The 16,914-nt window shown below is 47.0% G+C and overlaps 1 protein-coding gene across 1 annotated transcript in view; it reads left to right on the top strand.

Annotated features, from left to right (window-relative positions):
• The first annotated feature begins 14,587 nt into the window (after positions 1–14,587).
• Positions 14,588–16,914, top strand: part of LOC116968955 (protein NLRC3-like) — a 3,271-nt gene continuing 944 nt past the window's right edge. The window contains exons 1-2 of the mRNA XM_033015943.1: positions 14,588–15,113; positions 15,546–16,054. Coding sequence (XP_032871834.1) covers positions 14,760–15,113; positions 15,546–16,054 — 863 coding nt within the window. The 5' untranslated portion in view covers positions 14,588–14,759. The remainder of the gene's footprint in view (positions 15,114–15,545; positions 16,055–16,914) is intronic.

Raw genomic sequence — 16,914 nt, 5'->3', positions numbered from 1 at the left:
CTTGCCTCAACGACTTCATCTGGCAGCTTGTTCCATACACCCATCAGCCTTTGTGTGGATAAAGTTACCCCTTAAAACGTTAACTCTTAAAAATACTTCATACAAAAAACATTGAAATCATACTTCTAGAGTGCACTAATTTAACACGATTTTAATACATCAAAGTTCAAAACTGTCCTACCCTGGAAGGGGGGACACCCTTCTTCCACAACCTCTCCCCACTCGGTTGCTCCACTCTCTCACCGGGTCCTGCCAAGGCCAGTGATCAGTGATCGCTCAGCCCCTTTGAAAAACGCTCCAATCCAATTTAAAGCATATATATTCCATTCAAGTGCAAGTTACAAGACTCGCTACAGTATGCATCATATTGCACAATTTCAAACTTAACAATGCAAAAGTTCCGTACCTATGGGAGCCCCCCCCCACCCCCTGTCGCTATGCTCCCTCGGGCTTGGTATCTCCCAACTTTCTCACTCCCAACTCTTACCCAATGTTGGCAGCCATGAGACTGTTGGCTTGGAATATGCAAATGCAAGGAATGGGGGGGAGACTAACTATATTCAGATAGATCAGTAATGGTAGGTAGACAAAGGTGCTGCAGATACTCAGCGGGTGAGGCAGCATCTATGGAGCGATGGAAATAGGCAAGGTTTCGGGCCGAAACCCTTCTTCAGAGGTTGGGAAGTGGGGGGGGGGGGGGGGGGGGGGGGGGGGGCGGGAATAAGAAAGGAAGAGGAGGAGCCAGGGAGGCTGAAGGAGAGCTGAGAATGGGAGGAGACAGCAAGGGATACCGGAAATTGGAGAAGTCAATGTTCAGGCCGCTGGCGTGCAAACTGCGCAAGCGGAATATGAGGTGCTTGCTGCTCCTCCAATTCCCGGCGGTGCTCATTCTGGCCATGGATGAGGCCCAGGACAGAAAGGTCGGATTCGGAATGGCAGTTGGAGTGCTGAGCCACCGGGAGCTCAGGTTAGTTAATGCGGACCGAGCGGAGGTTTCACCGATGTAGATCAGCTGACAGCTAAAGCAGCGAATGCAATAAATGAGGTTGGAGGAGGTGCAGGTGAAGCTCTGCCGCACCTGGAACGACTGCTTGGGTCCTTGAATGGAGTTAACGGGGGAGATAAAGCGACAAGTATAGCATCTCCTGCAAGGGAAAATGCCCGGGGAGGGGGTGGTACGGGAGGGAAGGGAAGAATTGACGAGGGAGTTACGGAGGGAGCGGTCTTTGCGGAATGCAGACAGAGGGGAGATGGGAAGATGTGGCGAGTGGTGGGGTCACGTTGGAGGTTGCGAAACTGACGGACGACTATTTGTTTTATGTGACGGCTAGTTAATAATAATAATAATAATAAACTTTATTTATAAAGCGCTTTAAACAGCCGCAGTTGCCACAAAGTGCTGTACATGAGAACTCAGGGACAAAAAGTTATTACAAATCATTAAAAACCGTAAAACGAAGGACTAAAAACAGTAAAAAATTAAAAGACATTAAAAGCACTAAGAACTGGAGCAATGTCTCAGCCAGTGTCGAAAGCCAGAGAATAAAAATGAGTTTTTAGGGAGGATTTGAAGATGGACAGTGAGGGGGCCTGTCTGATGTGCAACGGCAAGGTGTTCCAGAGTGCCGGAGCAGCAACAGAAAAGGCTCTATCCCCTCTGAGCTTCCGCTTAGACCTTGGTACCTCAAGGAGCAGCTGATCAGCTGACCTGAGGCACCGGGCAGGAGCATATAGGTGGAGCAGCTCAGAGAGGTAAGGCGGGGCGAGCCCATTCAATGATTTGAAAACAAATAAAATAATTTTAAAGTGAACTCGAAAGTGCACTGGGAGCCAGTGAATGGAGGCCAAAATTGGCGTAATGTGCTCCCTCTTTCGAGTTCCGGTCAAAAGGCGAGCGGCAGCATTTTGAACCAGCTGGAGACGAGCCAATGAAGCTCGTGCGACTCCAGAGTAGAGTGCGTTACAGTAATCCAGCCTAGATGTAATAAAGGCATGGATTACTGTTTCAAAATGCTGCCGCATTTGGGTGGAAGGTGGAAGGTGAGGACGAGGGGGATTCTGCCCTGAGTAGGGGGATGGGGAGAGAGCGCAATGATGCAGGGTATTGAGAACACCCTAGTGAAAGTAGGGGGGGGTGGTCTATATTAGGGGAGGGGAACCCCCGTTCCCTGAAGAATTAGGACTTTTCAGATGCCTTGGTGTGGAACACCCCATCATGGGAGCAGTTGATCGAGGAATTGGGAGTAGGGGATGGCGTCCTTACAGGAAGCAGGGTGGGAAGAAGTGTAGTGGAGATAGCCATGGGAGGGTGGGTTTATAGTAGATGTCGGTCAGAAGTCACCACCAGAGGTCATTCATCCTCTGATCAAACCAGGCACTCCTTTCTGACACTTACCCATGCCATCAAAGGAATGACAACACTTAAGCTTTGAAATCTTCTTTCTCACGTATTCTCATCCATTATTAAAATGAGACACAGCAAAAGCGTCAGTAAGCGCCCTTTGTCTTGGGTAGAATTTGTCTTTGGTACAATTCTTCAGCTTTCAGCACATTTCTTCTTTCTGCATGTGTGTGATTCTTCTAAGTGCGAAAATACGGCTTTCAAACCATGACATTGTTGTATTTATTGTACCTTTGTAAAAAGCGAAGGGGAGGGAGATAGAGAGAGAGAGAGAGAGAGAGAGAGAGAGAGAGAGAGAGAGAGAGAGAGAGAGAGAGAGAGAGAGAGCGAAGGAGAAGAGAGAAGATAGAGTGCGCGAGAGAGAGAGATAGAGGCACGCTGCGAGTCGCGGCACTCTCTCTCTCTCTCTTCTCTTCTCTCCTCTCTCTCGCTGCTTCTCTCTTCGCCTCATCCTCTCCTCTCTCCTCTCGAGCGCTATTTGGAGGTGAGTGGGATGGCGAGGAGAAGAATAATGTCTTCTGATTTCTCCGTTTCGCTTCACAGATCCGAGCTCAGTGATTACTGAGCGCTTGGAAGATTGGGACGATTTCAAGCTATTGCAGTTGACGGAATTCTACCGCGACCGACTGGAACAGGCGATGGAAAGAGGGGTGCACGGGGTCAGCTCGGCGTTAACATTTCACAATCAATTCAGTGGACGAGAACATCTGGTGAGTGGGGGAGGATAGGAGCGAGTGTGTGTTATTTACACATCGCAGCACTGACCGGAGATCAGAACGCAGACACGTCGAGTGCAAAATAAAACACGTTCACAAGTTTACAAGTAAAAGGAGAATTAGGCCTTTCGGCCCATAGAGTCTACCCAGCCTTTCAATCGTGGCTGATTTCTGCCTCCTAGACCCAATTTTCCTGCCTTCTCCCCATAACCCTCGACACCCGTTCTAAACAAGAATGTATCTATCTTTGTCAGAGAAATATCCACCGATGGCCTCCACAGTCCTCTGTGGTAATGTGTTCCACAGATTAACTATTATCTGACTAAATAAGGTCCACCACACTTCCATTATAAAAGGGCGCCCTTTAATTCTGAGGCTATGACCTCTGGTTCAAGACTCTCCCACATTACCACATCCACTCTATCGATGCGTTTCCTTCATCTGTAAGTTTAATTGAGGCCCCGCCTCAACCTTCTAAACTCCAGCGAGTCGAGGCCCAGTGCTATCAAACGCTCATCATATGCTAACCCACTCATTCCTGGAATAATTCTTGTAAACATTCTTTGGGCCCTCTACAGAGCTAACTCATTCTTTCGCAGATACTCCAAATGCGTCATGACCAGCGCCTAATAAAACCTGGGCAATCCATCTCTGTTTTGTTGTGTATTCCTGTTCTCTGGATATAAATGTTAGCATTGGATTTGCCTTCTTTACTACCGATTCGACTTGCAAATTAACTTCATGGGAGCAATGTACCAGCACTCCAAAGTGCTTTTGCACATCCTATATTTGGATTTTCTTTCAATTTAGAAACAAATCTACGCCTCTATTCTTATTACCAAAATGCGTGACACCGCGCATTGCTATACTGATTATAATCTGCAAATTATCTGCTCCCTGTACTAGCCTATCCAAGTACTTCTACAGAGTCGTTGCTTCCTCTAAACTGCCTGTCCCTCCATCTATCTTAGCATCATAGAAACATAGAAACATAGAAAATAGGTGCAGGAGTAGGCCATTCCACCCTTCGAGCCTGCACCGCCATTCTATATGACCATGGCTGATCATCCAACTCATCCTGTACCTGCCTTCTCTCCATACCCCCTGATACATTTAGCTACAAGGGCCACATTTAACTCCCTCTTAAATATAGGCAATAAACTGGCCTCAACTACCTTATGTGGTAGAGAATTCCAGAGATTCACCACTCTCTGAGTGAAAAATGTTTTTCTCATCTCGGTCCTAAAAGATTTCCCCCTTATCCTTAAACTGTGACCCCTTATTCTGGACTCCCCCCGACATCGGGAACAATCTTCATGCATTTAGCCTGTCCAACCCCTTAAGAATGTTGTAAGTTTCTATAAGATCCACCCTCAATCTCCTAAATTCTAGTGAGTACAAGCCTAGTCAATCCAGTCTTTCTTCATATGAAAGTCCTGACATCCCAGGAATCAGTCTGCTGAACCTTCTCTGCACTCCCTATATGGCAAGAATGTATTTCCTCAGATTAGGAGACCAAAACTGTACCCAATACTCCATCTGTACATCAACACTTCCACAGCTTCCCGGAGAACACTCACTCTCCCAGAATTATCCCCCTGATTTCAATCTTTACCTCTGATCAATATTTTTCCTCTTCATTATATTCATTAACTTCACAGAAAGTCACTGATCTTGTTGATCGGGGAGAACAGGCCGAAAGTTCCAAACTTCTCCTGAATCTGGTGATGGAGAGAGGACCCCAGGCGCAGAGAGTGATGTGGGAATCCTTTGTGAAAATGCGGAATGCTGTCCCAAAGTTGGATAAATTACTGAAAGAAATACAGGAACAAGGTGAGATCTTTTCAGAGATGTGCTATTTAAAAAAATCAAACACTGCATACTCTACATTTGTACTGGGTTGATCTAATCAAACGTTTATATTGAAACAGGTACTGTTCCTTATGATCGAGTGAAATTCCCACAAGATTTAACCGCTGTACCCGGTTTACTAAAAGGTAAGGGATGAGACCATGTTGCAGTATAATGTGGATACATGTGAGGTTATCCACTTTGGTGGCAAAAACAGGAAAGTAGAATTATAATCTGAATGGTGGTCGATGAGGAAAAGGGGAGAGGCAACGGGACATGGGTGTCATGGTACACCAGTCATTGAAAGTAGGCATGCAGGTGCAGCAGGCAGTGAAGAAAGCCAATGGTATGTTAGCATTCATAGCAAAAGGATTTGAGTATAGGAGCAGGGAGGTTCTACTGCAGTTGTAAAGGGTCTTGGTGAGACCTCACCTGGAGTATTGCGTACAGTTTTGGTCTCCTAATCTGAGGAAGGACATTCTTGCCATGGAGGGAGTACAGAGAAGGTTCACCAGAGTGATTCCTGGGATGTCAGGACTTTCATATGAAGAAAGACTGGATAGACTCGGCTTGTACTCGCTAGAATTTAGAAGATTGAGGGGTGATCTTATAGAAACTTACTAAATTCTTAATGGGTTGGACAGGCGAGATGCAGGAAGATTGTTCCCAATGTTGGGGAAGTCCTGAACAAGGAGTCACAGTTTAAGGATAAAGGGGAAATCTTTTAGGACCGAGAAGAGAAAAACATTTTTCACACAGTGACTGGTGAATCTCTGGAATTCTCTGCCACAGAATGTAGTTGAGGCCAGTTCATTGGCTATATTTAGACGGTGTTAGATGTGGCCCTTGTGGCTAAACTGATCAGGGGGTATGGAGAGAGGCAGGTACAATATACTGAGTTGGATGATCAGCCATGATCATATTGAATGGCGGTGCAGGTTCGAAGGGTCGAATGGCCTACTCGAGCACCTATTTTCTATGTTTTCTATGAGACTGTTGTTTCCAGCAAAAGATGATCCTTATAAAGCGCCTTTCACTGAATCTGCTGTCATAGAGTTCCAGATAGAGAACAGTCACACCGAGTGGAAATAGACCCTTTGGCCCAACTTCCCGACGTCGCCCAACATGTCTCATCTACACTAGTCCCCCCTACCTGCATCTGGCTAATATCCCTCTAAATATTTATTAAACGTTGCAGTACTACCAGCCTCAACTATCTCCTTGGCAGCTTGTTCCATATACCTAACAGCCTTTACGTAAAAAAGTTACCTCTCAGATTATAATTAATTCTTTACCCCCTTCACTTAAAACCTATGACATCTGGTTCTCGATTCGCCTACTCTGGGCAAGAGACACTGTGCGCCCACCAGATCTATCCCTCTTAAGATTCTATACACATCTATACACATCTGTACAACCATCGGTCATCCTTCTACGCTAAAACGAAAAGAGTCCTATCGTGCTTAACCTCTCCCTATGGCTCAGGCACTCGGGTCCCTGCAACATCCTCGTAAATATTATCTGCACCGTTTTCAGCTTGACAACATCATTCCCAAAACATTTGAAACTGAAAACTGAAAGCAATGTTCTAAATGTGACCTCAACTACATCTTATGCAACTGCAACATGACCTCCCAACTTCAATACTCAATGCTCTGACTGATGAAGGCCAATGAGCCGAAAAGCCTTGTTAACCATCCTATTTACGTGATGCCAGTTTCAACGGACCATGTACCTGTTCTCCTCGGTCCCTCGGCTCTCCAACACTCACAAGAGCCCCTCCGTTCACTGTGTAGGTTCTGCCCATGTTAGCTCCCCTATAATGCAACACTTGACATTTATCTTAAATTCCATCAACCATTCCTCTGCAAACGCTGTTCCCTGTCTCCAGTTTGCATAGAAACATAGAAAATAGGTGCAGGAGTAGGCCATTCGGCCCTTCGAGCCTGCACCGTCATTCGATATGTTCATGGCTGACCATACAACTCAGTATCCCATCCCGGCCTTCTCTCCATACGCTCTGATACCTTTAGCCACAAGGGCCACATCTAACTCCCTCTTAAATATAGCCAATGAACTGGCCTCAACTACCTTCTGTGGCAGAGAATTCCACAGATTCACCACTCTCTGTGTAAAAAATGATTTGCTCATCTCGGGCCTAAAATATTACCTTCGTATCCTTAAACTGTGACCCCCTAGTTCTGGACTTCCCCATCATCGGGAATAATCTTTCTGCATCTACCCTGTCCAACCCTTTAAGAAGTGTGTACGTTTCTATAAGACCCCCCCTCAATCTTCTGAATTCTAGCGCGTACAAGCCGAGTCTATCCAGTCTTTCTTCACATGAAAGTCCTGCCATCCCAGGAATCAGTCTGGTGAAACTTCGCTATGGCAAGAATGTATTTTCTCAGATTAGGAGACCAAAACTGTTCGCAATACTCCAGGTGTGGTCTCACCAAGACCCTGTACAACTGCAGTAGAACCTCCCTGCTCAACTTGACCATGTCTATACCCTCCTGATCACATTTTTTAGCTTGCTCCTCAATTGCCGCAACTCCTCCAGGGACAGGTTTGTTCCCAGCTAATTATACCAGGCATTCATGATATCCTACCGATTTAATTCGGAATTCTGATTTTTATATTTGTTTTCCCGTCCAATCAGCCGCTGTCGTTAAGGGTGTCCCGGCCAATCACATAATGCACTCCGTACTGGTCACTTGGCGGCCAAACAACCGCTGTCTCTCAGGCCGCTGCGTCCAGGCTAGATGCAGGAAGATTGTTCCCGATGTTGGGGAAGTCCAGAACAAGGGGTCACAGTTTAAGGATGAGGGGGAAGTCTTTTAGGACCGAGATGAGAAAAAAAATTTCACACAGAGAGTGGTGAATCTCTGGATTTCTCTGCCACAGAAGGTAGTTGAGGCCAGTTCATTTGCTATTTTTAAGACGGAGTTAGATGTGGCCCTTGTGGCTAAATGGATCAGGGGGTATGGAGAGAAGGCAGGTACAGGATACTGCGTTGGATGATCAGCCATGATCATATTGAATGGCGAATGGTGCAGGGATCGAAGGGCCGAATGGCCTAATCCTGCACTTATTTTCTATGTTTCTATGTCCAATCACCGACCAGCTTCTCTTAAAATTCCCGTCCAATCGACGTCCGGTCTCCTCCCGTCCAATCAGCATTGTGTCCAAGGGCGTTGCGTCCAATCACATAATGCGCCGATCATAAGGCGGCCAATCAGACGCAATTTTTGAGGGTCGTTGCGGCCAATCACCGACCAGCTGAAGCAAGAAGATGGCTGCAAAAGCTAAGAGAAAGGACCGTGAAAGCAGCTCAACAGGAAGAAAGAAGCAACGGTAAGCCATGTTGCGCAAGTTTAGAAAACGTAAGTGTCAGGAAAAGAGGAAGACACACTGGAGTTTAGGTTATGTTACTTATGTCATAGGTTTATCATTCACTATTTCTGTGCTATGTACACACTGTGCTAGGCAAAGAGACAATTCAGGTTAAAAAAAAGTAAAACACTTTTTTTAACTGAATGAAGTCATTTATATCATGAAATATTTATATTTTGGTGGTTATTTTACTTGTTATATGTTAGAAAAATTCTAAGCTTCTGTTTTGTAAATACCAGCAGAAAGCTTGGGAATCACATTCAATTTATTGAAAATGCAGGAGCCTCAGGGGGCGTTGCTCCATGAACCTCCTCTAGGGCACTGCCCCTGAACCCTGCCGGGGGACTAGCCGGCCTCCTGGACCCCCGGCCAATACTTACTACTTTTTTTCTGGTGGTAAATATCATGCCTGTTTTTACATGCCCCATGCATCCATCAGAGCCTCATAGACCTAGTCATCTAAGCTTCCCTGCCTTGCTCTTCACTCTAACAGAAACATGTGTGTCAATGGCCCATGTCAGTGCACCTTTTAAAAGCACCCCACTTTCCTGACCTTCCTTTCCCTTCAAAATGAACTACAGGGGATTGCTCAAACATGCGTTAGTACTGTGATGTAAAATATTAATCAAAGGATTTAGTGAAGAGACTGGTTTCAGCAGACATCATTGGAAAGAAGCAGAGACTTGGGCAGTTGAGCAGAGGGGTCATATTGCTTGGAGACCTGTTCCTGCGACCCCTCCACAGGTAAAGTGGTTGAGGGCAGGGACTGAATGGAGGAAGGAGATATCGAGCAATAACTTTACTCAGAAATACAAAAAAGCCATCGCGTAACTGCGTCACGCACATTCGCAAGTGATAGGAGCAGAATTCGGCCATTCGGCCAACAAGTCTACACAGTCATTGAATCATGGCTGATCTATCTTACCCCCTTATATACATCCACTTTCATTCTCCCCACAACACCTTACACCCGTTATAATTAATAATCTATCTATCTCTGCCTTAAAACATCCATTCATGGCCTCCACATCCTCATGTGGCAACGAATTCTACATATCCATATCCTTTCAAAAGGATCGTCCTTCTAAGGACTCAAGTCCTATACTCTCCCACTTGTGGAAACATCCTCTCCATATTCACTCTATCTGGGCCTTTCATTATTCGGTATGTAACCCGCTCACCCTGCTTGAGGAATTGAGGCGCAGTGCCGTCAAACGCTAGAGCCAGGATGCTTAGGCGCTAAAAAACTCTGAAATAGGCAGGCAAAAAGGCATAATAAATTGCAAAAAAAGGCATGGAAAAGGCACTTATTGACAAAAAAGGCATACAAAGGTATGTATTTCCACCCCCAAAATATGGTAAAAAATGATAATATAAAGGTATTCTACATTAAATGACCAAAGTTGCCTGGTTGCACATATTTACAAGCATTTTTCTCAAATTATCTGGTGTTAAATTATGCCGCCTCTCAGACAGAATATGCTTCAGTTGTGAAAAACTTATTTCTACCTCAGCTGAGGTCGCTGATGCATACCCAAAACAAACTACATACTCTATATTGATGTCGATATCTTGTGCATTACAACTATCTTTGAGAACTTTAGCTATGTTTTGTATTTCTTCAAGATCTTTGTTAGCTAAAATCACTCTCTCACATTTTCCTTGTATATCTTTACCTACATCGTCAGGGATTATACGGATATCGTCAGTTACTTTGTTGAAAACCTGCAAGTTATTCACTAATGTTTTGCCACATCTCTCAAGGGAAGTGATAGCTTGTGGGAAGTTTGCAAAATTGGAAGCAATAAACACAAGATCGCGGTGGAGGAACTTTTTCTGCATGATTTCACTGACGATCCTGACTGCAGCAGATTCTTCTTCAAAACAGTTGACAAATTATTTCATGTTTTCAAAATTTGCAGCATAGTAGAGTACAACAGAGAGCCATGTACCCCACCTAGTCAAAACGGGCTGAGGTAGCGGAATCTCGGGTGCCATTGCCTTGAACATGCTTTGAGGAGGATTTTCTTGACATTGGAAACTAGGCGATCGACATTTGGAAACAAACTATGTGTGTGCTTGACATTCTATGACGTCCTTGAGCTAAGCATGTCAAATGCAACATTTTGGGGGAATAAAACTTTAAGAGCACGAGCAGCTTTTTTCATGTTCGGAGCTGCATCAGTCACAAACAGAAGAACATTCTCGTGTTTTATATCTTCTGGCCAAAGATCAGCAAGTGAAGATGTAAACAACTGAGTAATAGTTGAGCTGTTTGACTTCTCCAAAACTTCCAATGGCAACAAACACTCCTTTGATGGTTGACCTGCCTTCAGTGTACCGATGACCACATTGGCAACATATCTCCTCACAGCATCGGTTGTTTCGTCTATTGAGATCCATATTATGTTGCATGCAACTTCAACTCTAATTTTCTGCGCAACAATGTTGAAGTTGATGTCAACATAATTTTCCCGTAATTATGACTCGCTTGGTATATGTTCCTCTGTGTATTTCTCTAAAAAAACTCTGAGAGATTTGTTTTTCAATTTCCAAATGGAATTCCAGCATCAATGAATGCCTTGCTCAGACCACTCGAAAACTCAGATTTGCGACTGGAGCCAGCAGTAAATGTAGTGAGGAGACAAGCTTGGGTATTTCGCTTGTGTAGTCTACACCCCGGCGATATCAACATTGACTTCTCTAATTTTCGATAACCCTTGTCTTCTCCCTCCTCCCCCTCACCCTTTCCAGCTCTCCTTCTAGTCCTACTGCCTCTGCCTCTTCCTTTCTTTTTCCCAACTCCCCCCCCCCCCCCACATCAGTCTGAAGAAGGGACTCGGCCAGACACGTCGTCTATTCCTTCTCTCCATAGATGCTGCCTCACCTGCTGAGTTTCTCCAGCATTTTTTGTCTACCTACGATTTTTCCAGCATCTGCAGTTCTTTCTTAAATAGATCATTGAGAAGGCTGAACCAGCGGGCAGCGGCATGAACAAATGAATGACCGACGGTGGAGCCCCCGGTTTCGCCCTGGTGGTGGAAATGTTCTTGTAAGTTATACTATGTTAACACGTTAATAATAACATTAATATTAATGTGTTAACGTAGAAAATGTCATTGAAATTGACGGCGGCAGCGACCCGACTTCGGAGGTTCGGCCGCGGGCCCAGTAGACGACATCGTCGGGAGCTCGCAGGTCACAGGTTGATGACCTGTTTTTCTGGAGCTCCCGCGGCAACAGCTTCTTCCGCTGGAGGGCGGCAGCTTCGACCACCCAGGGCCGCGGAGATTGAACCGGCTCGTTCGCGAAGCACGGTTGAGCCGCGGGACTAAAGCACCATCACCCGGTGGGGGTCACAACTTCGGAGGCCTGGATCGCCTCAGCGCAGAGGGGAAACAAGGAGGGAAGAGGCAAAGACTTAAGATGTTTGCCTTCCATCACAGTGAGGAGGTGTCTGGTGAACTCACTGTGGTGAATGTTAAATTTGTGTTTATTGTGTGTGTTCTTACTTTATGACTGCGAGGAATCAAAATTTCGTTCAGACCGATAGGTCTGAATGACAATAGAGTTTCCAAGATCCAAGAAATCACGGTACAACGAGAGAAAATAGCACGACCTTTGAGCAAAACGGCAAAAAAAAGGCTGATTTAGGCACTCGATCGTGAAAAAGGCATTATCCTGGTGAAATCACCAAAAAGGCATGACAAGGCACTTATGGCATTTATGGCAAAATCCTGGCTCTACTCATCACGTTAATCAACTTATTCCGGGGGTCATTCTTGTAAATCTCCTCTAGGCCCTCACCTGCGCCAGCGCATCCTTCCTGACATTTGGGGCCCAACATTTTTCACAATACTCCAAATGCAGTCTAATCAGCGCCTTATCAATCAGAATACAGGGCTTTCTGTCTCTCCCTTCGGGGGAATGCGACTTTTTGTCGTATCCCCCTTCTTTTCCCCCGTCTGCGCTGAGGCCTAATGGCGGAGCTGGCGGCCTCCAACCTGCGACCGACCTCGAGGGTCCGAAGGTAGAGCCAGCCAGGTAGAGGCTGGCCGTCTTCGAGCTGTGGCGACGTCCGGGCAGCGGCACGACTCGGCGCTCCGGTGAGGGCGGACGGCGCGGGGCTGAGACACTCCCGTGCGGGCGGCACTGCTACCGGCTGGACGGCGCTCACGTGTGAGCGGCCTGGGTCCCGGCTGGAAGGCGCTCCCGTGGGGGCAGCCCGGTGCGGGGATGAGACGCTGCCGTGTGGGTGGCCTGGCTACTGGCTGGAAGGCGCTCCGGTGAGGGCAGACCGGCTCCTGGCAGGAAGGCGCTCCTGTGGGGGCAGCCCGGTGTGGGGCGGAGACGGTGCTCCGGCGGCTGAGGCGGCGTTCTGGCGGCGGCGACCTGGATCCGGGGCTCGGCCGCGGGCCAGTGGATGACAATGTCGGGAGCTCGCAGGTCACAGGCTGGTGCCTGTTTTCCGGAGCTCCCGTTGCAATAGCTGCGTCCGCTGGACTGGAGGGCGGCAGCTTCGACCACCCCCGGGCCGCGGAGCTTGAACCGCGGGACTGATACCATCGCCCGGTGGGGTATCGCCTCGGCGCAGAGGGAGAAGAGGAGGGAAGAGACAGTAACTCTAAGACTTTTGCCTCCATCACAGTGAGGAGGTGTTTGGTGAACTCACTGTGGTGGATGTTAATTTGTGTTTATTGTGTTGTTGTTATTACACGTATGACTGCAGGCAACAGCATTTCGTTCAGACCGAAAGGTCTGAATGACAATAAAGGAAATCTAATCTAATCTAATCTAAAGAAGGAAACCTGATGTTAAATCCTCGTTTTAGTTCCCTCAGTCCCTACAGAGCTGTATTCCCCGGGTCACGTGTCTACAGAATGGCTGGTCACTAAATAGCAATAACAGGTTACTTCAGTCGATTTGCAAGTACACATAATAATACCCTAAGTCAGCTCTTCATTCATCAAACAGCAAATGATCTCAATGTTCTTCATACCAACACATTCTTGATGCAAACAAATCCATGGAAGAACAGTTTGATTCGTGGGTTGTGCATCAGGATTCAGAGTTGGTGACAATATCCTGATCCCCAGAAACTGAAGTGCATACACACAAGCGGTGGTTCACGCTAATGGGAGAAGAGCAAGTGCGCGGAATTAGGGTCGAGGTGCCGAGTGTTGTGGGGTTGGGATGAGGATGATGGGGAGGTTTAGGGAAATCTAACACGGATAGTGCAGTTAATTAAATGTGTAGTTCCGGGCGGGAAGTGGCCATACAGCTGGGGGTACATGGTGGCGTGTTACAAATCCGGGTGCAGGTCTGTCCACGGACTCACAAGTTTGGAAGGGCTCATTATGACTGAATGTGCTGGAAAACGAAACTCCCCAGTAACAAGTGTAGAGCAGGGTATATAATGAAGATAAGGTGGGACAAGGAAAGTATGACACAGATTGCAAAACCGAGTCTTGCGGCGGGACTTGTATTACCTGATATTTAACCGAATACTTGACACAAAATAACAACGAATGCCTGCCAGGACTCTGCTTCAACGTCTCCTGTCTCTAAATAATAAGTCTGGAGATCGCATATTCCTCATTGGACCAGGAGTAGATTGAGCAGGAAGTGTATTAACTGTTCCCCATTTATTTCACTTCTACTTTTCCTGTCCAATTTCATTTTTGGACATTTTTCACCCGAACATAGATTTCCTACATATGTACTATTCAGTCTGAAGGATGTTCCTGACAGGAAATATCATTTATCTACGTAGTTTAGAAATGCTGGTGGACTTCTCCCTTTTAATCTCCACTCTCACCTCCCAGTTACAATCCTCTTCCGCTACTACTGCCTCAACTTCCTCTCCCGTATGTCACTCTTCCCCTTCTTCCCCTGCCCTCCTTTACCCTCCCCTGTAACCATATTACACCTATTCACACCTCTGTCTTCCCCATCAGCAGATTGATTTAATTGAAGGTCAATGAACATATCTTGTAATCTTGAATGTTGAGTTTTGTGTTGAGACATCTAACATTGTGAAAATGTCCTTCTGTTCCGTGCAAGGTGTTCAACAGAAACACAAAGAGTCTCTGCGAGCACAGACTGAAAAGCTGAGAGTGAACACCATCCTGATGAAGGGGAAGGTTAAGGTTTTCCAGCTGCTTGATCGATACGCTGAGCTCACAATCATCTCCACTTTTCGTGATCGGACACTGGTGGAACATGAGCTACTGGCAAGAGGCCGGGACCATGAAGAGTGGAGAGAGGAATGTCTCCGGAGAGAACTGGAAAAAATCAAGACTGATCAATTGTTCCACAGCAGTTTTTCCCGGAGTAAATCCGGATCTGGGAGTTCAGCAACAGTGGCCGGAGTCGCGGGGATCGGAAAAACAACAATGGTGCAAAAGATTGTTCATGACTGGGCCACAGGGAAAATATACCCACACTTCCAGTTTGTCTTCAGTTTCAAATTCCGGGATTTAAACACGCTTAATTGTTCAATAAACTTGTCGAACCTGATAGTAGTTTTCTACCCTTACTTGAGGAACGCACTGGATTATATCTGGAAGAACCCAGAGAGATTGTTGTTTATATTCGATGGTCTGGATGAATTTAAGAGCAAGATCGATTTTGCTGACAATTGCACAGAACAGCAGCACAAGTGCCCAGATCCCGATGTCCGTTGCAAGGTGTCTGACATTGTGTACAGTTTAATACAGCACAAGCTGCTCCCAGGGTGTTCAGTGCTAGTGACCACCCGTCCCACTGCGTTACATTTATTGAAAAAAGCAGATATTAGTGTCTGGGCAGAAATCCTGGGATTTGTTGGTGAGGAACGGAAGGAATATTTCACCAGGTATTTTGAAGATCAGACGGTGGCAGCAGCTGTTTTCAAACATGTGAAGGAGAACGAGATCCTGTACACCATGAGCTACAACCCCTCCTACTGCTGGATACTCGGCCTGACACTGGGCCCCTTCTTCACACAAACACACCGCGACCCGCAGCGAGTTCCCAAGACCATCACACAACTATATTGCTACTTTATTTACAACATCCTGAAAAACCACGGCCGTGAGATTGAGAACCTCCGTGAGGTGTTACTGAGGGTTGGTCAGATGGCCTTCACTGGAGTGGGTGAGAAGAACATTGTGTTCACAGATGGAGATTTGATCAAATACAATCTGCAGCCTTCCCAGTTCCTGTCCGGGTTCCTGATGGAACTTTTGGAGAGAGAGGATTCAGTCCGGAGCGTGGTGTACACCTTCCCGCACCTCACCATCCAAGAGTTTGTAGCCGCACTCGCTCAATTCCTGACTGTAGCTCCCAGGAATATCGTGAAACTCCTGTCTGAAGCCCACAGCGCGACAGACGGGCGATTTGAAGTATTTCTCCGTTTTGTCGCTGGTCTCTCCTCCCCACGGTCAGCTCGGGTCCTGGAGGAGTTTTTGGGTCCATTTCCTAATGAAACAACCTGCCGAGTCATTGACTGGGTGAAGGAGGAGATTAAACGCCAGGCTGGAAACACATGGAGTGAGTTCGGTAAACGGAGCCTCCTGAACACGCTGCACTACCTGTTTGAGTCTCAGAATCCTGCACTGGCTCAGCAGACACTGGGATCTGTAGAAACACTTTCATTCCGTGGACTGGGACTGACCCCGATTGACTGTGCGGTCCTGTCTCATGTCATCATGCACTGTGATACAATCAAACACCTCGATCTGAAGGACTGCCGCATTCAGTGTGAAGGTCTCCAGCGACTGGGACCAGCTCTGCACAAGTGTCAGGACTTGAGGTAACTGTCCGTTTGAAGCTAACACTGAACTGTAAAATTGTTCCACTATTTTGTTCTTCCGTCCAGCTATGGGGCCGAGCGGCCGTCACTGGTCACCCCTCCTATTTTACCTTTCTGTGGGTGGCCGTTGGTCGATCGCGTCCCACCCTCCCCCGGGTCGCCGTTGGTCGACCCCGTCCCACCCTTCCCCGGGTCAGGCGTGTCGCAGCCGTTCTCTGCACAGGGAACATTTCCCAGTCGTCAAGTTTGAGAATAAATGGTGAAAGTCACCAAACACCACAACGACAGAGATTTATTCAATAATGTGCTCAGTTGCTTTCCAGAAATATCCGTTTGGGCGAAGTTATCCCAGCCCGGGGTTTGTATCAGTTTGTTGCTCACTGATTTACATCGGCGAGACTAAGCGGAGGTTGGGCGATCGTTTCGCCGAACATCTCCGCTCAGTCCGCAATAACCAACCTGACCTCCCGGTGGCTCAGCACTTCAACTCCCCCTCCCATTCCCAATCCGACCTCTCTGTCCTGGGTCTCCTCCATTGCCAGAGTGAGCAACAGCGGAAATCGGAGGAACAGCACCTCATATTCCGTCTGGGGACCTTGCGTCCGGATGGCATTAACATTGAATTCTCCCAATTTTGCTAGTCCTTGCTGTCTCCTCCCTTTCCTCAACCCTCTAGCTGTCTCCTCCCACCCTCCCATCCGCTCGCACTCGGGCTCCTCCTCCTCCCCTTTTCCTTCCTTCTCCCCCCCCCCCCC

The sequence above is a fragment of the Amblyraja radiata genome, chromosome 48, assembly GCF_010909765.2.
Source record: "Amblyraja radiata isolate CabotCenter1 chromosome 48, sAmbRad1.1.pri, whole genome shotgun sequence".
NCBI classification, from domain to species: Eukaryota; Metazoa; Chordata; class Chondrichthyes; order Rajiformes; family Rajidae; genus Amblyraja; species Amblyraja radiata.
Note: the sequence above shows the minus strand (reverse complement) of the source record. Positions and strands in the feature narration are given on the sequence as shown.